Genomic DNA, 17856 nt, shown 5'->3' with positions numbered 1-17856 from the left:
AATAAAGAAGCATGTTCAGTACAATTCAGTGTTTGCTACAGATACATAAGATTATGGTGTGTTTTGGGGGTTTCAAATACCTGATTTTATACTTGCATGCTTTGTGTTAAAATATTTATTTAAGTTCAAATCTATTCACGTACTTAAAAAAATTGTTTAAACTGATTGTAGTTTAAACAATCTAGTACCACTGGCATTACTGACCCACTCCTGTCCGTAGCTGTCTTCCAGGTCATGTAAATGTTTGTCGTACCAGAACTTTCTGAGTCCCACCAGGTCCAAAGGGCGGAAACCATTCTGAGCCATGATTACAAAGTATATGAAAAACCCGCATGCAGCCTGAATTGTAGCTACAAAAGAAAAGAAAAGGAAAGAAAAAAAAAAGAGTCCTTAAATGACCACAACGGTTTTTGACGCTGCTAAAAATTCATGAAGACATAAAACACATAGTAATTGCAATTAATGAGTAGTGTTAAGAATATGCTGTCCGTACTGTTGCGCTCTGATGAGCACAGCAACATACAGTAAATATTATGGATGGATGGATTGTAATGTATTACTGATTGATGTATTTTTCAGACACCCAAAAATCTTTCATTAAAAACAATAAATGTCTAGCATGAATTTAACAAACCTGTATTCTGTGAATATAAACAGCCTCATATATCCCTTTACTCATTGCTGTGCAAAACTATTCGAAATATCAGTGAGCCACAACACTGCACCTGGTGACATGTTTCTTCATTTGGAAAAATAAGGGCACCGTAGTTTAGCTATACTGTAAACAGCAACAACTTTCATAGCCTCTGCAAAGGAGTCCATGTAAGTCAGGGGTCAGTGCACATGCTGCGTTCACACTGCTTCATTAGCTCCTTCTGTCTGTTGTGCTACAACAGCCTCCTGACTTGTTGTGGTTCTTTGAGAAATGTACATGATTAAGAATTGAATCAATACTAAACAAATATGAGTACATGTATAATGTGATGTATTAGTACTCAGAAAAGTGAAAACAACAAGGACGTAATGACAAACAGCAGATACGCAGCACTGGTGAGACACTGAGCACCCAAAACATGTCTATAGGAGACAGGAGGAGGAAAAACTTAGATTGTGCACTGAATGAGAAAACCTGAAATCCCCACCACTGGGGCTGAAAGACACGAGAGAATGTGATGAACCACAGGGACGTAGATGCCTGGCAAAGCTCACAAACCAGCTTCTGACACCATCTCAGTTTGTAGGTCAGCATTGGGAGTGAGCAGGCACAGATTCAGTAGTGAGATAAGATAAGTAGCATGAGCACAAAAGATGATTTGAGTGAGCAGCAGGTTTCCTCACACTTGCATTGTTCAAACGTGTTAATTGCTGCCAGGTCTTATGTCCCCGACTATAAACCCAAAGTGAGAGCAAATATAAATACAAATGTGCATTAATGTCATGTTGTAATTTTCCCATCTATTCTGGGTTGGAATGGCACGTCTGCTCTTTATTTAGGAGTTCGATTGATGATGGCTTTTTATAGTTAACTGCATGATTGGGATTGCCCACTCGAGTCTGACTCGGCATTGGGGACTTTGTGCCTGCTGGCTCTCGCGTGCCGATCTGCTAACCAAAGAGGTCTCAAAATGTGGTTTGTGAACCCTAAAAACTCTTGGTGGTGATCTATTACCATAGAATCCCACCCTGACTTCTCAGAACCCTTGAAACCCAGCGTTTAAGACTTTGTTCAGGGTGGACAAAGCATAGCAACAATAACACATAGGCTTCCGAGACGAAAAGTCCTTCTAATTAACTATGCCAAGTAAAAACAGTTAGTGTTTACAGTACGAACTATATTCCAGAGCAGACGCAGTGGACTGTGCCTTACAGGAACTCCAGACACTGTGAAAGTGATCACTGTTATTAGACCATGGAGCTGTTTGTAAGTAAACTGCTCTACCCTTATTTTTCATAATGCATGAAATTCTGTATACATCTGTGGCTCACTGACATGATTTTAACCATTCTGGGACAACAACAGAGCTCTATGGCATAGATATGTAAGCTTTATTATACTTTGGATGGAGAGAACACTTCATAGCAGCATATGCTAAATGTTTTGTTTTTTCATGAGAATTGTTGTGAGTAAAATGCCAAAAATAACAGGCATTATCCTAGTTTACTTTAATTTTGGTTCTTTTAAGTTAACTTAAAACAAGCAAACTTACCAAATTGTCCGTAAGCCACACTGATGAGTCTCTTATTCACCAGTTTGTCTGTCTTCGCGTTTCTGGGCTGTCTTTTCATGATGTCACTCTCAGGCATTTCATAAGCCAGTGAGATAGCAGGGACCTAAAGAAAATTACTAAATAGCGTCGACTATATCTCATCATATCCATTTGTAAAGTGAGCAGCATGACATATTTTCTCACCAAGTCAGTTCCTAGGTCGATGAAGAGGATGGTGATGGTTCCCAGAGCCAAAGGGATGTTGGCGATAGCAAAGAAGAAGAAAGGTGACATTTCAGGGATTTTACTAGACAGAGTGTAGACGATGGACTTCTTCAAGTTGTCAAAGATGAGACGACCTGAAAAGGAAATTTAATAATTAATACCGTGAGGAAAGTTTAAAAAAAGCAAGCAGTTACAACAGTGCTACATAATTAAAATTGTTTGCATTTCCACATTTCAGCAGGTAACTCTTAATGTAGGTCTTACCTTCTTCCACACCGGTAACGATGGAGGCAAAGTTGTCATCCAGCAGAATCATGTCAGCGGCCTGTTTGGAGACGTCTGATCCTGTGATACCCATAGCGACACCAATGTCGGCCTTTTTTAGAGCTGGAGAGTCGTTCACACCGTCACCTGTCACAGCCACAATGGCTCCCTGGAAAAAAATAAAGTTTCTAATGCAACCACAAGGGGGCACAAGACAGTGTCTTCTTCAAGTCAAGTCAAGTCAAGTCTTGTGCTAAACACAGAGCATGTGAGGACTTGTATGCTGGTTGGACGCTAAAGAGGGAGAGGTGGATTTGTACAGGTTGGCCAGACAAAGAGATAGAGATGGGAAGGATGTGCAGCTGGTTAGGGTGATTAAAGATAAGGATGGAAATGTATTCACAGTTGCCAGGTGCCCGAGGAATGGGGGATAAGTGTACTGCTGCCGATTTTTAAGAACAAGGGAGATGTGCAGAGCTGTGGCAACTACAGAGGAATAAAGCTGATGAGCCAAACAATGAAGTTATGGGAAAGAGTAGTGGAAGGTCGGCTAAGGGCAGAGGTGAACATTTGTGAGCAGCAATAGGAAGAGTACAACAGATTGAGATTTGAGGATGCTGATGGAGGTCATGGGGAGTTGCATTGTGTCTTGGTAGATTTAGAGAAAGTGTATGAGAGCTGTAAGACCCTTGTGAGGTCTGCTGTAGGTGTGACAGAGGAGTTCAAGGGGGAGGTGGGTCTGCATCAAGGATCGACTCTGAGCAGGTGGAGGACAATCTAGAGAGGTGGAGGTCTGCTCCGGAAAACAGAGGAATGAAGCTTAGCCGCAGTAAGACAGAATACATGTGTGTGAATGAGAGGGACCCAGATGGAACGGTGAGGTTACAGGGAGCAGAGGAGAAGAAGGTGCAGGACTTTAAGTACTTAGGGTCAACGGTTCAGAGCAACGGAGAGTGTGGAAAAGAGGTGAAGAGGCGAGTGCAGGCAGGTTGGAACGGGTGGAGAAAAGTGTCAGGTGTGTTGTGTGATAAAAGAGTATCAGCGAGAATGAAAGGAAAGGTGTTCAAGACGGTGGTGAGACCAGAGATGTTGTTCGGCTTAGAGACAGTGGCACTGAAGAAAAGACAGGAGGCAGAGCTGGAGGTAGCAGAGCTTAAGATGTTGAGGTCTCTTTGGGAGAGACGAGGATGGACAGGATCAGGAATGAGGACATCAGAGGGACAGCTCATGTTAGATGTTTTGGAGATAAAGTCAGAGAGGCCAGATTGAGGTGGTTTGGACATGTTTTGAGGAGACACTGTGAATATATCGGTAGAAGGATGCTGAGGTTGGAGCTGCCAGGAAGCAGGTCAAGAGGAAGACCAAAGAGGAGATTTATGGATGTAGTGAGAGAGGACATGAAGGTAGTGGGTGTGAGAGAAGAGGATGCAGAGGACAGAGTTAGATGGAGGCACATGATTCGCTGTGGTGTGGAGCAGCCAAAGGGAAATCAAGATGGAAAAACTCTGCATTTGATATAGAATTTTGTACAATAATAGATGTAGAATAACTTTTAAAACGCTTTCAATACCAAATAGTGTCGGCAAAAATATCTTCAATGCTAACCTGTCTCTGGCAACCTTCCACAATAATCAGTTTCTGCTGAGGAGACGTTCTGGCGAAGACGATTTCAGAGTGGTATTTAAGCACATCGTTGAGCTGCTCTGCGGTCATGTCTTTCAGCTCACCTCCGTGGACAACGCAGGCCTTGGCATCCCTGCAGAGATATTAGAGCTCCTTTATAAGACAGTAATAAGACATTGTGTTTGTAAGAGTGGGGTTTAATTAGTTGCAAACCAAAACCATGAGTAAAAAATGCCAACTGGCTCGGGAAAAATTATGGCATAAACAGCAAAAATGCAATATGCAGAATAAAGTTTTTTGGACCCAACAGAACATTAGACCATCTGCAGACAATGGATATGTCCATGGACAATGGACGGCATTTTTACAGTTTGACTAAACTTTAGTGGACCTGTTTAATTTTGCATTATTAGTACTGGTATTGTGTGGAGTGCCGCATTTTTATACAACTCCTAGTCTGGTTTAAAAAACACGATCAAAGCGTGTGACAGACGTCTTAGTATGTGTACTAACCTGGGGTTGACCTGTGAAACGGGTACATTGAGACGGGCAGCAATTTCGTCAACTGTCTCGTTGCCTTCAGAGATGATACCCACACCCTTAGCAATGGCTTTAGCTGTAATAGGATGGTCACCTGTGACCATAATAACCTAAGAGGAGGAGGTACGACAAAACAATCAATGTGCATATTTAAATCATATCACCAGAAAGTGTCACTTTTAAAAAAAGCTGGTATTAAGACCCTATCAATCTGTCCAACAGTGGCAAAGGTTAGGAATTGTATAGCTCCTTCTCCTAAATCCATCCCAACTTTCCCTGTTTTGGATAATAGCAGCTGTATTACGGAATACCAGTTGCACACCTTGATTCCAGCACTTCTGCATTTTCCAACAGCATCGGGCACAGCAGCACGAGGAGGGTCAATCAAGGACATGAGACCAACGAAGCAAAGGTTCTCAGTGGGGAAGTTCACCTCTTCGGTATTAAAAGCAAAGCCATGTGGAAACTGGTCATCAGGCAGGTTGAAATGGCAGAAACCTGAGTAAGACAGGGAAGTCAATGCTGTCAGTCATTTAACCCAAGGACTCAAACAAGTTTACTACAAATGATCTGGATCATACCGAGAACTCTCTCGCCAAGTCCTCCTAGCTCTATATAGGCATTTTGGAAAGCATCTTTCATCTTCTCATCTAAAACCTGCTCCTTGCCCTGCATGAGGATGGTGGAGCAGCGTTCCAAAATCCTCTCCGGGGCGCCTTTCATCACCATCAGGTGCTTGGTCTCTCCGGGAGAAGAATTCACGTGGATGGAGAGCTGTGGGAAACAAAAGGATCTGGATGTTAAATGTTGGTTGTGTTGCATGAAATAATAGTACAGAATTGTTTGCCAACACCTCTCTAGTTAATGTAAAAATGAATGAACTACGTGTAATGAATGTATTATAATATGCAGATATGTTACCTGGTATTTGTTGGTAGAGTTGAAAGGGATCTCAGCAATTTTAGGGTATTTGTCTCTCATTTCACTGACGGACCCGCAGCACATCTCAATACACTTAAACAAGGCAACTTCTGAGGCATCACCTGCTATCTCTCTCTGTAAATACAGAGTAAAAAGTTAGTGGGTTTGGCCCAAAAAATGTCAAATGTTAGTTTGCACTGGAGTTGACAGCATTCCTGACTTGCATTATGTGAAGTCCTTGTTGTGAAGATTAGTTTTGCAGTTTGGGTGCATTTTTATTTTGCGGGATGATACAGTTATAAGATACATCCCACGCACTCATTGGGTCTCATTCGGCTACAGTCCTTAACTCAACATAAAGCTTTGAGGAAGAAAAAGAGTTCAAAAAAAATACTGCTCATGATGAGCTTGTCACCTTCATTATAGGAACATTATCCTGGGACCCAAGGAAGACAGCACGGTTGCAAAGTCCGGCGATTCTGGACATGGCAGTCCAAGTGGGTGAGCTCCTATCAAAGTAGGCCCCGTCTTGGTCCTCTGTGGTGTCGGCCTCGTGGATCATGTCGTCGAACCACATGTGAGCCACTGTCATCCTGTTCTGGGTCAGGGTGCCTGTCTTGTCTGAGCAGATGGTGGAGGTGGAACCCAGGGTCTCCACGGCTTCCAAGTTCTTCACAAGGCAGTTCTTCTTAGCCATACGCTTAGCAGTCAGAGTCAGACACACCTGAGAAACAGAAACCAAGTGGCCAAGTGGGTTTGAGACCCTGCATCAAGGAAATCAATCTAAATTGAAAGAATAGCACCACAACTCACAGTGACAGTCGGAAGGAGACCTTCGGGCACATTGGCAACAATAATACTAATGAGGAAAACGATGGCCTCCAGCCAGCTGTATCCAAGGACGATTGAGAGGATTAAGAAAGTAAGACCAAGGACGCAGGCCACACCAGTGATGATGTGGATGAAGTGCTCAATCTCGATGGCTATGGGTGTTTTGCCAGAGTCCAGAGCTGAAGCAAGGGTGGCGATTCGACCTATGACAGTATTGTCTCCAGTGTTAATGACGATTCCTCTCGCGGAACCTGGAGTGATCAAATATTCACATGAGTTCACGTAACAAATGGTGGTTGAATTTGGAACTCAGTTTAATCGGAGTCTTCTGAGAATCTTGTCTTCTTATTTCACACAAAACATGGTTAATAAGGTCTAAATTTGAATGGAATCAACTATTTACCAACGTTGCAATATCAACTCCAATAAAACCTCTCGTGCTCCCAATATCTTCTGCCATCAACTTAGTCTCCTTAAATGTTTTGTCATGTCATATTTTCAGGCTTAATTTTTTATTGTAATTGCAGCTCCACATAAATCAATTTTGACGCAGTGATTTTCATATCAACTACAAACATGTTCTTTACCTTCAACACAGCTGGTGGAGGAGAAAGCAATGTTTCTTGTTTCCAGCGGGTTTTCGTTGGTGAAGTCTGGACTACGAGATTGAGGCTCTGATTCCCCGGTCAGAGAGGAGTTGTCCACCTGAAAAAGCAAAAAAACAATGAGGCAAAAAGGAATACTACACATATCCAGAGAAGCGGGAAGATGAAGAACGTTATCAGTTAGTGATGTATAGAAATCAAGATAAGTTGTTGATGTTTGACTTAGAGAGCCTGGTCAAAAAGTGACTATAGTGAATAAACCACATCTGTCAAACCTTAACCACTGTTTCCAGACAGAATGTGTAGCTGTGGCAAGTGAGTAAATCACCTTTTGTCTTAGTGTCAACTTGAACATTGTTAATACTTGAAAAGTGAGACCTTGCAGCCGTGGCCAGAGATGATTCTCAGATCAGCAGGGATCTTGTCTCCACCTTTTATCTCCACCAAATCTCCAACCACAACTTCCTCAGTGTTGATGTTCCTCTTCTCACCATCACGGACAACAAGTGCTTGCTACAACATCAAAGGTGAAACGTACCTTGTTAGGGTAATTTCTTAACATAATTATACATGTATACATACCCTAAAATCACACACACACAAAAAATATAATTCTAAAGGAAGAAGCCCGGTAATGAAAGGAAAAGGTTTTGATAGTGCAACAGTAATGATAAAATAACACTGCTCTTTGGGTAGTAAACATTTTTTCATATTTGTCACTGTAATAAAATTTGAACATTTTGAGCTAGTAAGGCTAAATGGAAAGTAACAGCACACATACAAACATACATGTCAGGACAAACTCACCTGTGGGACCATGTTCTTAAAGAACTCCATGATCTTGGAGCTCTTGGCCTCTTGGTAGTAGGAAAAGCAGCCAGTGACAAAGACGACAGTAGCGAGCACAATACCCAGGTACAACTGCATTGACAGAGAAAAAATTTTTTCCCAGGTCATCCTTGGAGGAATTACTGATTTAAATTAGTTTATAGACGTGTTATTTATTTGCTATAAAAGTCAACGTTACATTATCATAGAGCTTGTCTTCTTCAGCTGTCATCTGTATAGTAAAAGCAATAAAGCAGAGGATGGCACCGAACCACAGCAGCATGCAGAAACCACCGAACATCTGTAAACAAAAGCAAATAACATTGGAGTTTAGAGAATTTGCTGGTTTGACTGGTAAGAATAAAATCTGCTTGAATTTGCACTTGTAACCGTTCAGTATTTATGTTAGGTTTGTGATATGCACGGCAAAGGTTGCACTCCTAACTGTGAATTCAGGGCAAGAAGTATTTTTTACCTGTTTGCAGAACTTGACCCATTCAGGTGTGGTGGGAGGAGGTGTAAGGATATTTGGACCATCTCGGGCAAAGATCTCTTTTGCTTTGGAGGAGGAAAGACCCTAAAAAGAGAAAAAAGGAATAAAAAAAAAAAGGTTTGACTATTTACTGGCTAAAATGCAGCGTGTTTCCTGTCTGATGTGGGCAGTTATTGCCAGGAGGCAAAACAAGTACAGTATTTGCCCGAAATTAGTCTTTTTACTTTTTACCTCATGGAAGGACATATTATAAAATTCAAGCTAGAACAACAGCTTCTAAGTTGTTTCATTTGAATCTGATGGTATATCTTAGCTCGGGTGGTCTCAATCTCCCTGATATATGACACCAATGTTATTTAGATGCTTGTATTGGACAAGGAAAGACTGCCTCAAAGACATTTTAATGGGCTAAGAAATAGAAAATAAACCAAAAACAAATCTCACACACACACACTGCTCACCTTGGATAAATCTGTTCCATATTTTCTGCTAAGTTCGTCAAAACTTAACTTGTGATCGTCCTGTGGAGAAATATAAAGAATAATTATAACAAAGCAGGATAAAACAAGCCAAAATCCCAGTCATTTTGACATCACAGACAATAGCTGCATTAAGGATTTCTGGGGCACTTGATGAGGATGATGATGAAGCCAAATTTACAATCTCATCCTGATTATAAATGCACAGTGGTCTATACATATGGTGGTTATTTTAAGACTAGACAAAGAAAATTTTCCAGTGACGACTGAAAACAAGCAGCCAAACATGAGAACTAAGTCACCGTGACCTGAGTTACAGATGGACTCTTTCACAGAAAGTCTATCTAGTCACCCAACTCATTAACTGAAGATTACTCCCAACAGTATTGCACACATGTGCCTTCATGTATTTAAATAAGACTCAATTCGTTCAAATTTATAGCTGAATTCAGATTGAATCTTTTGTTATTTAATCTTTTATTTTCAGTTCAATTTTCTTTCGTGGGGAATAGTTGACTTTAATTTGGATTTTGATGCCTACCTGGACCCTAATTACGACTCTACAGCTTTTTAACCACAGTTCAATTAGAAACCTGTGAATAACCAATGAAAGTAAATAAAAACTCTCTCTTTGAAAGTTAAAGTACTTCAAAACACACAGTACCATTTCAAACCTTGGGAATACATTAATGACAATACATGGTGTTAGTTAAATAATGAGGCCAAGTCGGTAAGAACATAGCATCCACTAGTGGCAACAACACTGAACTAACGGATTTAACTTTTGTGCACTCACCAGTTGAACCTCCTTCTTCAGATCATCAAAGTCCTTCTTGTTCCGTTTTCCTTTCTTGACTTTCTGTGGCACCCCATCTGAAGTTGCTGCAAGCTTGTACTCATCGTTCCCTTTCTGGTGTGCAAAGAGGTGAGACAAAATTAGCTCGTGGACAAGAAATGTGGGGAGAATGCTCTGAAGATTGCTTTTGCTGCATGAGTGGGAGCAAAAGGTATTATCAACTATCAACTTCGCTGTTCCCACATGTTAATGCTAAAAAATTTTAAAGCTTAAAAATAATAGACCATCAAAAAAACTTATCTCTCACATAGCGGCTATTAAATAATTGCAGCGCTCTAATTGAAACACTCCTCAACTGTCAAACTTCACCAATATCATCCAGCCAAAATTTGGCAATTGGGCTTTTGACTATTTTTTTTTAATCTGCTTGGGTGAAAACAGTAGAGGGAACTGTTTTCTGCCCCAAAATTAAGTCATAAGTCACATAAACAAACCCTGCGATCATCTGCCATGCAGTGTGTGGAATCATGAATGACACAGAGCAATAGAAAGTTAAAAGCACAAACCCTCATTAGGAATGGGTTACATAAATGGTGTAAACACACACTGCAATACAACATGTACGCCAATAAACTGTTGATAAGGGGCATCGCTTGGTCGCAAAAATCACTGGAATGAACGTAATTGTAGCCCATCATAGGACAGTATTTTCAGAAAGAACCACCTACGCCCAACCAATGCACTATTGTTTTCATAATACAGCCGAGTCCTACAGATAAGCACTCCCTCTATGACTATACCAAAATTAAAACTGGAAATACTACAGATTTATTTCACCTGAACATTGCCATCCAGCAGAACAAAAAGAATTTATACACAATCAAAACAGCTGTATTGATGTGTTGTGGGTTAGTAAAGTAATATAAAATTATATTACGAGTTTGAAAAACCTGCTGTGTTGCCTAACCCTTAACATTAACTGTTGTATGTCAAAACATCTTGACTCAGACCATTTACTACAAATATTTCCAGAGTATTGAACTGACATCAAAATTTCCCCAAATCCCATTATGTTATATGGAATTGGCTGTGTTCAAGATCATATAATTAGCTTTGTTTAAATTAACAATAACTTTCTTAATGTCAAATGAAGAAATCTCCTGGTGCGACATGGCCGACAGCTCTTCACATACACTGCCCTGCTGTCACATTAAAACTGAATCATGGTTCAGTATTAATGAGCCGCTACTGACCACAGTGATTTAAATGTTATTTCTGACCTGCCATTCTTCTTGTCTTGGTCTCACCATTGAAATTTAAACAGTCATGGTAAATACATGCTGTGCATGTAATTGTGTTTCCTTTGGCGTGTTTATCCGTCCATGCTATTAAAGGGAGATTCTATACTTACAACACATCAACACATTCACAAGGTGTTGATCAGGGCTGATGTTCAATGCTCACCACTTATATTCACATTTAGACCTTTTCTTATTAGCAACTAAATTGTCTCAAATTTCAAACACCACTACTGTTTATACATCCTATTACTATTAGTAAAACTTTTATTTAATATAAACAACAAGCACCTTTTGAGATAACCACAAATACATTTATCACCACAGACAAATAGGTCAAGATCATTAACACAAGCAACCTGAAAAAAGGAAACGAAGACTGTTAAAGTTAAAAATAAAAAGTTCAACCAGACAGTATATTACGTAAGGAAACTCCTACGCTCCCTATCCCCAGTAAAGTTTAGGACAAAGAAGGCGTCAACCCTTCATCAACAGCATCATCCTAACAGAAATATGTCTGAAGCTGAAACTGAGCTAAACTACTAACCCTGGATGAAATCTTTACTGCACCACCACCTGGTGGTTACCCCAGTGAGTTCTACAAGCCACTGTGGACCATTTATCTCAGAGCCCAAACAGGGGTCATTAAAGACAGACATTTGTTAAGTCAACACAGTCTGCTCAGTGTAAGCCATCACTGGTCTTTTGAAAGTTTCCCTGGACACAAAGCCTTTGATGAATCAGATTTTATTTAGTCCGAGTTAGACTAAGTTATAAACGGAATAAATATTTGGTACAGACCATTTTCAGCTAATGTCATCACAGACAGACTAAAATCAACAACACTTTTGTTTGGATGGATGAAACTCAGTAGGCTTTTCCTCCTAGGTAAGTACTGAAATGGACAACTTAACAGTGACACTCTGATAAAAGACAATAAACAAATTGATCAGTGACAGGTCAGAAATAATGACCTGAGTCAATTTGATCAGAGAACGGTAAAAAACTTTATCCGGCGAGCTGAAACGACACAAACGGGCTCACCTCGTCCAAAGCAGGTCAAACATTTTAACCTATGAGTCCGACTGATTCGGATGGCAAGCCAGTAATGCAGACCTTTGAGTCATTTCGATCAGAAACAGATCAAAATAATTTCCCCATGCCCCTCTCAGATTTTGCTAGAGCCCAAATGGGGAGAAAAATATCTATAGATAGAGCCTTAGACACCGGGCCAAAACAAGACAGAGTTGTAGTACTTACTCTCGGTCCCATGGTTGTAATGTAATTCTTAAAAAGGTAACTCAGTTATCTTTATAAACTGCAACTTCCCTACACTGCCAATCTCTCTGCTCTGTTGTGTTCTGTGTCTTCCACACTCCCCAGAGCAGAGGCGATAAGTTGCTTCACATCCATTTATACCCAAAACGGGCTCACCTGCCCTGAGTGGAGGAGCCTGGAGGAGGAAAGGTGGCATAGGGTCAAACTAGACAGGTCAGTAGTAGTGTTGTTGGTTGCGGGAGAGGTGTGTGCAAGTGAATAATGGAGGAGGAGCCCAGGAGACAGGTGCCCTCAGTTCAATACCTGTGTCATCATATACATCAATGGCAGCCATCATAGCTGCACCTAAGGACATTAATAACCCTGAAGTCCATCCAGGAACCAAGAATTCCTGTTCTCGTTCCTGTTCACTGAAAGAGAGTAGGAGGAACTGTACTTGTTGGTTGGCTGGCAGATGTGTTGGATATAAACTTCCGGCTGCTTGTAGTTACAGGACTATTTTTAAAAATAAAAACTCATGTTTCTTACGTCAAACCAAATAGGATGGACCTAAAAATTAAAACAGCTGATTTTACCAAACACTGTTTCTCTGAAAATAAAGCTTGAAAACCTGTAGAGAACGTTGTGTAACTCCGTCTCATTTCTACTGCCATCTCAAATTCTCAAGCACTGGGTGATAACACCCGCAATTCCCATGAAAGTATCTCTCTAATGATCCAATTTCCAGACACAAGCCCAATGCTGGCAGATTAATTCCATCAGTGCTTCCTTAATACGCCCGTTTTGGGATTAGGCTTGCCAACAAACCAGAAACAGTTTATGTAAAGTGAGTCCAGTTGTACACCAGATACAGGGGAAAAATGTCACAATAAAATCCCCAAAATAAAAATTGCCACTTATATAGCTTTTATCCGAAGCGCTTTACAATGTTGCTTCTCATTCACCCATTTACACACCGGTGGCAGTGACTGCCATGCAATGTGCTCACCTGAGTCACCGGGAGCAACTTAGGGCTCAGTGACTTGCACATAGCCAGGAGGGACTGGGAATCGAACCACTAACCCTGTGGTCTGTGAACGACTACGTTACCAACTTAGTTACAGCATGTAATTACGCATGCTGATATTTTCCACTGACTGCTGAGAAAGAAATACACTTGCGTGACTTTAAGACAAGAATTGATGCACAAATGTTTTAGCTTTTTTTAAAATCAATGGCAATTTTTTTTTAGGCCCAAAAATTTACATTTACCAAATCACCACAAAAACAGACTAATCAAGAAAACTGTAAGTTAAACTAACTGACAAAGACAACCTTCCTTAGCTGGTAACCATATAAAAATGCAAACAAGAGAGAAAGAGAAATAAATAAGACAGAACGCACTGTTATTTATAGCTACAAACATTTGCCAGAACACTCTTCTAAGAACAGATCACTATTTCTTTATCCGAGAAAAACTGCTGCAGAATTTGTGAATGTATTAGAACACACTACACCGTACACTATGACACATTGTCATGAAACCATGTGGCACCAAAAAACATAACAGCATCCGGATCACATTCCTTGTTTGAGGATGTCAATATCCACTAAATTGGATTTGTATTCTTGTCAGTTTCTACCTGATGATGACAGAGAATGAGCAATTTGTGTGAGCTCAATGCATCGTTCATTCAAACACACACACACACACCCTTTAATCTGCCAAAGGTTTATGGCTGCAATTAGAGGAATGAAAGAGGGAGAAGGAGAGAGGAGCAGAAAAGGACAGACAGGGTGAAAGGTGGGGTTTTGTAAATCCTGTTTGTTATTGTCAGCAATATCACTGATTGTTAAGATCACTGTCAAAGCAAAAAAATTGCAAACAAATTATCCATCGTACATTTGGAAATTCTGTTGTTTTTGAGGATTTGCCCTTTTACACACATAGTAATTAGATAAGAAACAAGATGAGAAATACCAAGAGCACCTCAGATGAAAGACAAGTGATCACTGGAACGAAAGGTGCTGAACGGACAGGGAGGAGTCTATATGTAATGGCAGTGACATATCTGATTGTTCTTGGAAGGGACACCTGCATGTCACAACACAAAAACTCTTCCAAGCGATGTCAAATAACGTCACTAATATTTATATAACACAATATGTGAAATCCAGCTTACAACCTGTAAAGAATAAGACAACCTCTATCTTTAGACCCTCAGAGTTTGGATAAACGAACAAAACACATTATGGAAAAAAAAAAAGAATCTTTCTGCCTTTGTAATTTTCTTTCTCCTTTCTAAAGTCTGCAGTGTCTAAAGTCTAAAGTCTATATTTAAAGGACTCTTTTTGCTTTTCCATACTTTTCTTGTCTACTCAGGAAACATTCTTTCTCCTGCCACTGAAAACTTTCGACCCCCGTGACAGTGAAATTTTGCCATTTCTCTACATTTACCTCTCCAAACAATATGCAGCATAGAGAAAAGATGAGTGAAGTCACGACTGAGTAATAACCTTTTATTTCATTCACCTTCATTTATCCACAACACTCTGCTTTGACGTTTTCACTATCTGCTCACACACACACGTTTACTTTTTCCCTGTGAGACGACTTCTCCCTGGGGCCCTCAGGGCTTTTCCTGCTGGAAAACTCATGCGCATGGATGCACAAAATGGGATCTGTGTTGACAATTAGCAGCATATTTGGAAGATACTGAGATGTGTTTGAAGTGAGAAAGATAATATGAAATAAATCGGAAATCAATTTTAGAGCTTCCTCAGTCTTGCCTGTGCACACATGCGACAACACCAATGTTTACACCATCAACAGTCTTAAAAGGATGAGTGATAGTTAAATTTAGAAAGAGCCATTGCTTCAAAAGCAACCTCTCTATGGCCTTACCCTCTATCAACCTGTAGTAACTATGATTGTAGATGCATTGTGATATAAGGTAACCCTTCGTCTATCCTTAGTATGTTTATGATCTTCTGACAAGCTGTCTCTTAATGGTCATGTGACAATTGTGGTCGTTATAGGTGTGCAACAAAAACTGCTTTTATCAAAGCTTAGTTAATGTTTTAGAATTATTGAACCTGGTTAAATATTGACAGCCCATTTTCTGAAATTTCATCAATTCGTCAGCCAAACAAGCACAAATTCACACAAAAGAAGCTCATAGATAGAAAAAGGCTTGCTGAATTTTTGCTATAAAATTATGTTTGGTCACAAACACTGAGCTGACCTCAAATGCGGGTGAATGTGCAATATGATTTTCCACACTGTGGCAACAAAATAGAAATATTTACACATTTACAGTGTGAACAAAGATACAAGCAGATGCATGTATGAAAATTTCGTTAAGAGACGCTCTTTTCATTGAGTGTAGAAAAAGTTGGGTACATTCCTGTGTATCTATGACTAAAATATTAAATTTGGAGCCACTGTATTAAAGTATTTGATGATAACAGCACCTAAACAACAGGGCTCTGATTTGAAGCAGATTCATCAATTATTTCATTGGATTCATCATATTATTCCCTTTAGAGGAGACACGCATGAGTGGTAGAGACATCTCACTGTTGCCACAGAATGATTTCCTATTACAACATTTCTAGCTATAGGGCTTTTCACATCACCTGTGTGTGCTGCAATGAGATGTTCCACAGTACGGCTGTGTTTGTTATTCGTGTATGACCCATTTCGCAGGGTCATTTGAGCATGTTTAAGCTAATAGCTGTAAAACAGGTAATCTAACCTTGTATCTTAATCGTTGTACAACAGGTTAAAATGTAATGGTTAAAATGTTTGCTCTTTGCGTAAAATAACGCTTGGAGCCTTTCAGATGGAGCCTTTAAAACTCTCACTGCGATAAACCACAGTGCAATACACACAAGATGTAAAAAGTCCTGAATCTAAATATTTTGTGGAAAACATTTCTGTCTAATTTGAATCCAGTGGTCCACTGACTTGGCAAACCAGCATTAGTTGACAGGTGTAACGTAATCGTAGCAAAGGGTTATTAGTTAGGTTCCCGTGACCCATTAGATATTATAACTTTAACATGGGCATCTGCTTGAATGGACACAGTCTGTACTTTTCATTCATGTGACAATGACAGAAATTTATCATTTGCAAATTTCTCAACTGCAAATGTCCAGCAAGGATAGGCACAAAAAAGACATCACAGTCCTCCAAAAAACTGATTGACAGTAGGTTTAGTGTTTAGTGTGCAGACGAAACACAGATTAGTGACTCTCTCTCACACACATGCAGATGTCCTCATGTCCACTACACACAATTCCTGTGATCAGCAATAAACTACTCAACACAAGTTCACTATAGTAATATGAACAAATCCAAAACACACACACACAGACACACACAGTGTACATCCATACCCGGATATCTCATGTGGGGGTCATTCGGGCATAGGCCAGTGTTGCCTAGCGACAGGGTCTTATGCTCAGTGTACACATGCAGAGGTTTACTGTTCACACTGCTGGCAGGGTGGCATTTGTGTCTGTGTATGAGAGTTTTTGTCATATGCATTTGCACTTGAGCTTTTCAGGAGACGACCAACTGAGCTTTACTCACCACAGCTCCTCCATCTCTGGTCCCATGATGGTAGAATGAGCTACCAAACTCTGCACGCTAAGCAGGCTGACTGACAATATTGTCTCCTTTCCATGATATTACCAGAGGATTTGAGCTGAAGTGGTTATCAGAGGCTGATCCTAACAAGGAAAAAGAAATGGATTTGCACTGAGAAACTCCAGTGGCCAATAAGGCACTGGATGCAAATTTTACCAAGTCTCTTCAAAGCCTCTGCTGCAGAAAACCTGTATTTAAATTAAGATTCATTGTACATGGCTGTTGGATGATTTCCCTAGCCATGCACACATAAAGCAGATTTGAATCAGGACAAAATGTGGTCTTCTCTCTGGGGCCCAAGAGACCAATCTCAGCCTCTTAATAATGACAGAGCCAGAGAGACGGATTAACTGAGCAATGAGAGCAGAGCAGCCCTGAGGACACACACACACACACACACACAGCAGAACTGGATGATCATTAAAAAGAATCATTAATAGTTGTTCAGGAACAGAAGGGTGTTTGTTCTCCTAAATCTCTGCTATTCTACTAGTAATTCATCACCACATTACCACACCACATACACACACCCACACTCAATGCTGATAGTCATTAGTGATACTGTCACACGCTCCCAAAGAAAAAGAGTGATATTCATGAAAACACATACATACACACTTCCCATTGTAAGCGTATTACTTAGTTGCCATGACAACAATTCCAGCAGCGCACCCCATGACATACTTTAACAATATCAGAGATGATAATGTTTATTTAGTGGCTTAAGTGTGTTCAGTTCAGGTTCAATACCTTAGCTTTTATTGGTTATTTAATAAGGTGATCTACACGTGACAGTTCTCAAAAGCAAGTCCACTTCGTCATGATTTTGGGGGCC

General features: G+C 40.2%; 1 protein-coding gene across 3 annotated transcripts in view; it reads right to left on the bottom strand.

Moving 5' to 3' along the window:
* Positions 1-12578, bottom strand: part of LOC137125920 (sodium/potassium-transporting ATPase subunit alpha-1-like) — a 30810-nt gene extending 18232 nt beyond the window's left edge. The window contains exons 1-19 of one of the 3 annotated variants that reach the window (XM_067502160.1): positions 12371-12527; positions 9813-9926; positions 8999-9058; positions 8520-8621; positions 8244-8345; positions 8024-8137; positions 7595-7729; positions 7199-7316; positions 6594-6862; positions 6196-6504; positions 5781-5915; positions 5441-5633; positions 5182-5357; positions 4833-4969; positions 4302-4452; positions 2697-2865; positions 2412-2566; positions 2208-2331; positions 205-350 (exon numbers count right to left, since the gene is read on the bottom strand). In XM_067502160.1, coding sequence (XP_067358261.1) covers positions 205-350; positions 2208-2331; positions 2412-2566; positions 2697-2865; positions 4302-4452; positions 4833-4969; positions 5182-5357; positions 5441-5633; positions 5781-5915; positions 6196-6504; positions 6594-6862; positions 7199-7316; positions 7595-7729; positions 8024-8137; positions 8244-8345; positions 8520-8621; positions 8999-9058; positions 9813-9926; positions 12371-12382 — 2721 coding nt within the window. In that variant the 5' untranslated portion in view covers positions 12383-12527. Of the gene's footprint in view, positions 1-204; positions 351-2207; positions 2332-2411; positions 2567-2696; positions 2866-4301; positions 4453-4832; positions 4970-5181; positions 5358-5440; positions 5634-5780; positions 5916-6195; positions 6505-6593; positions 6863-7198; positions 7317-7594; positions 7730-8023; positions 8138-8243; positions 8346-8519; positions 8622-8998; positions 9059-9812; positions 9927-12370 lie in introns of all 3 variants that reach the window. The other 2 variants (XM_067502161.1, XM_067502162.1) reach the window with 2 other exon arrangements.
* Between the last annotated feature and the right edge of the window lie 5278 nt (positions 12579-17856).

Source organism: Channa argus, chromosome 4 (assembly GCF_033026475.1).
Source record: "Channa argus isolate prfri chromosome 4, Channa argus male v1.0, whole genome shotgun sequence".
NCBI lineage: Eukaryota > Metazoa > Chordata > Actinopteri > Anabantiformes > Channidae > Channa > Channa argus.
This window is presented reverse-complemented; position numbering and strand designations above follow the sequence as displayed.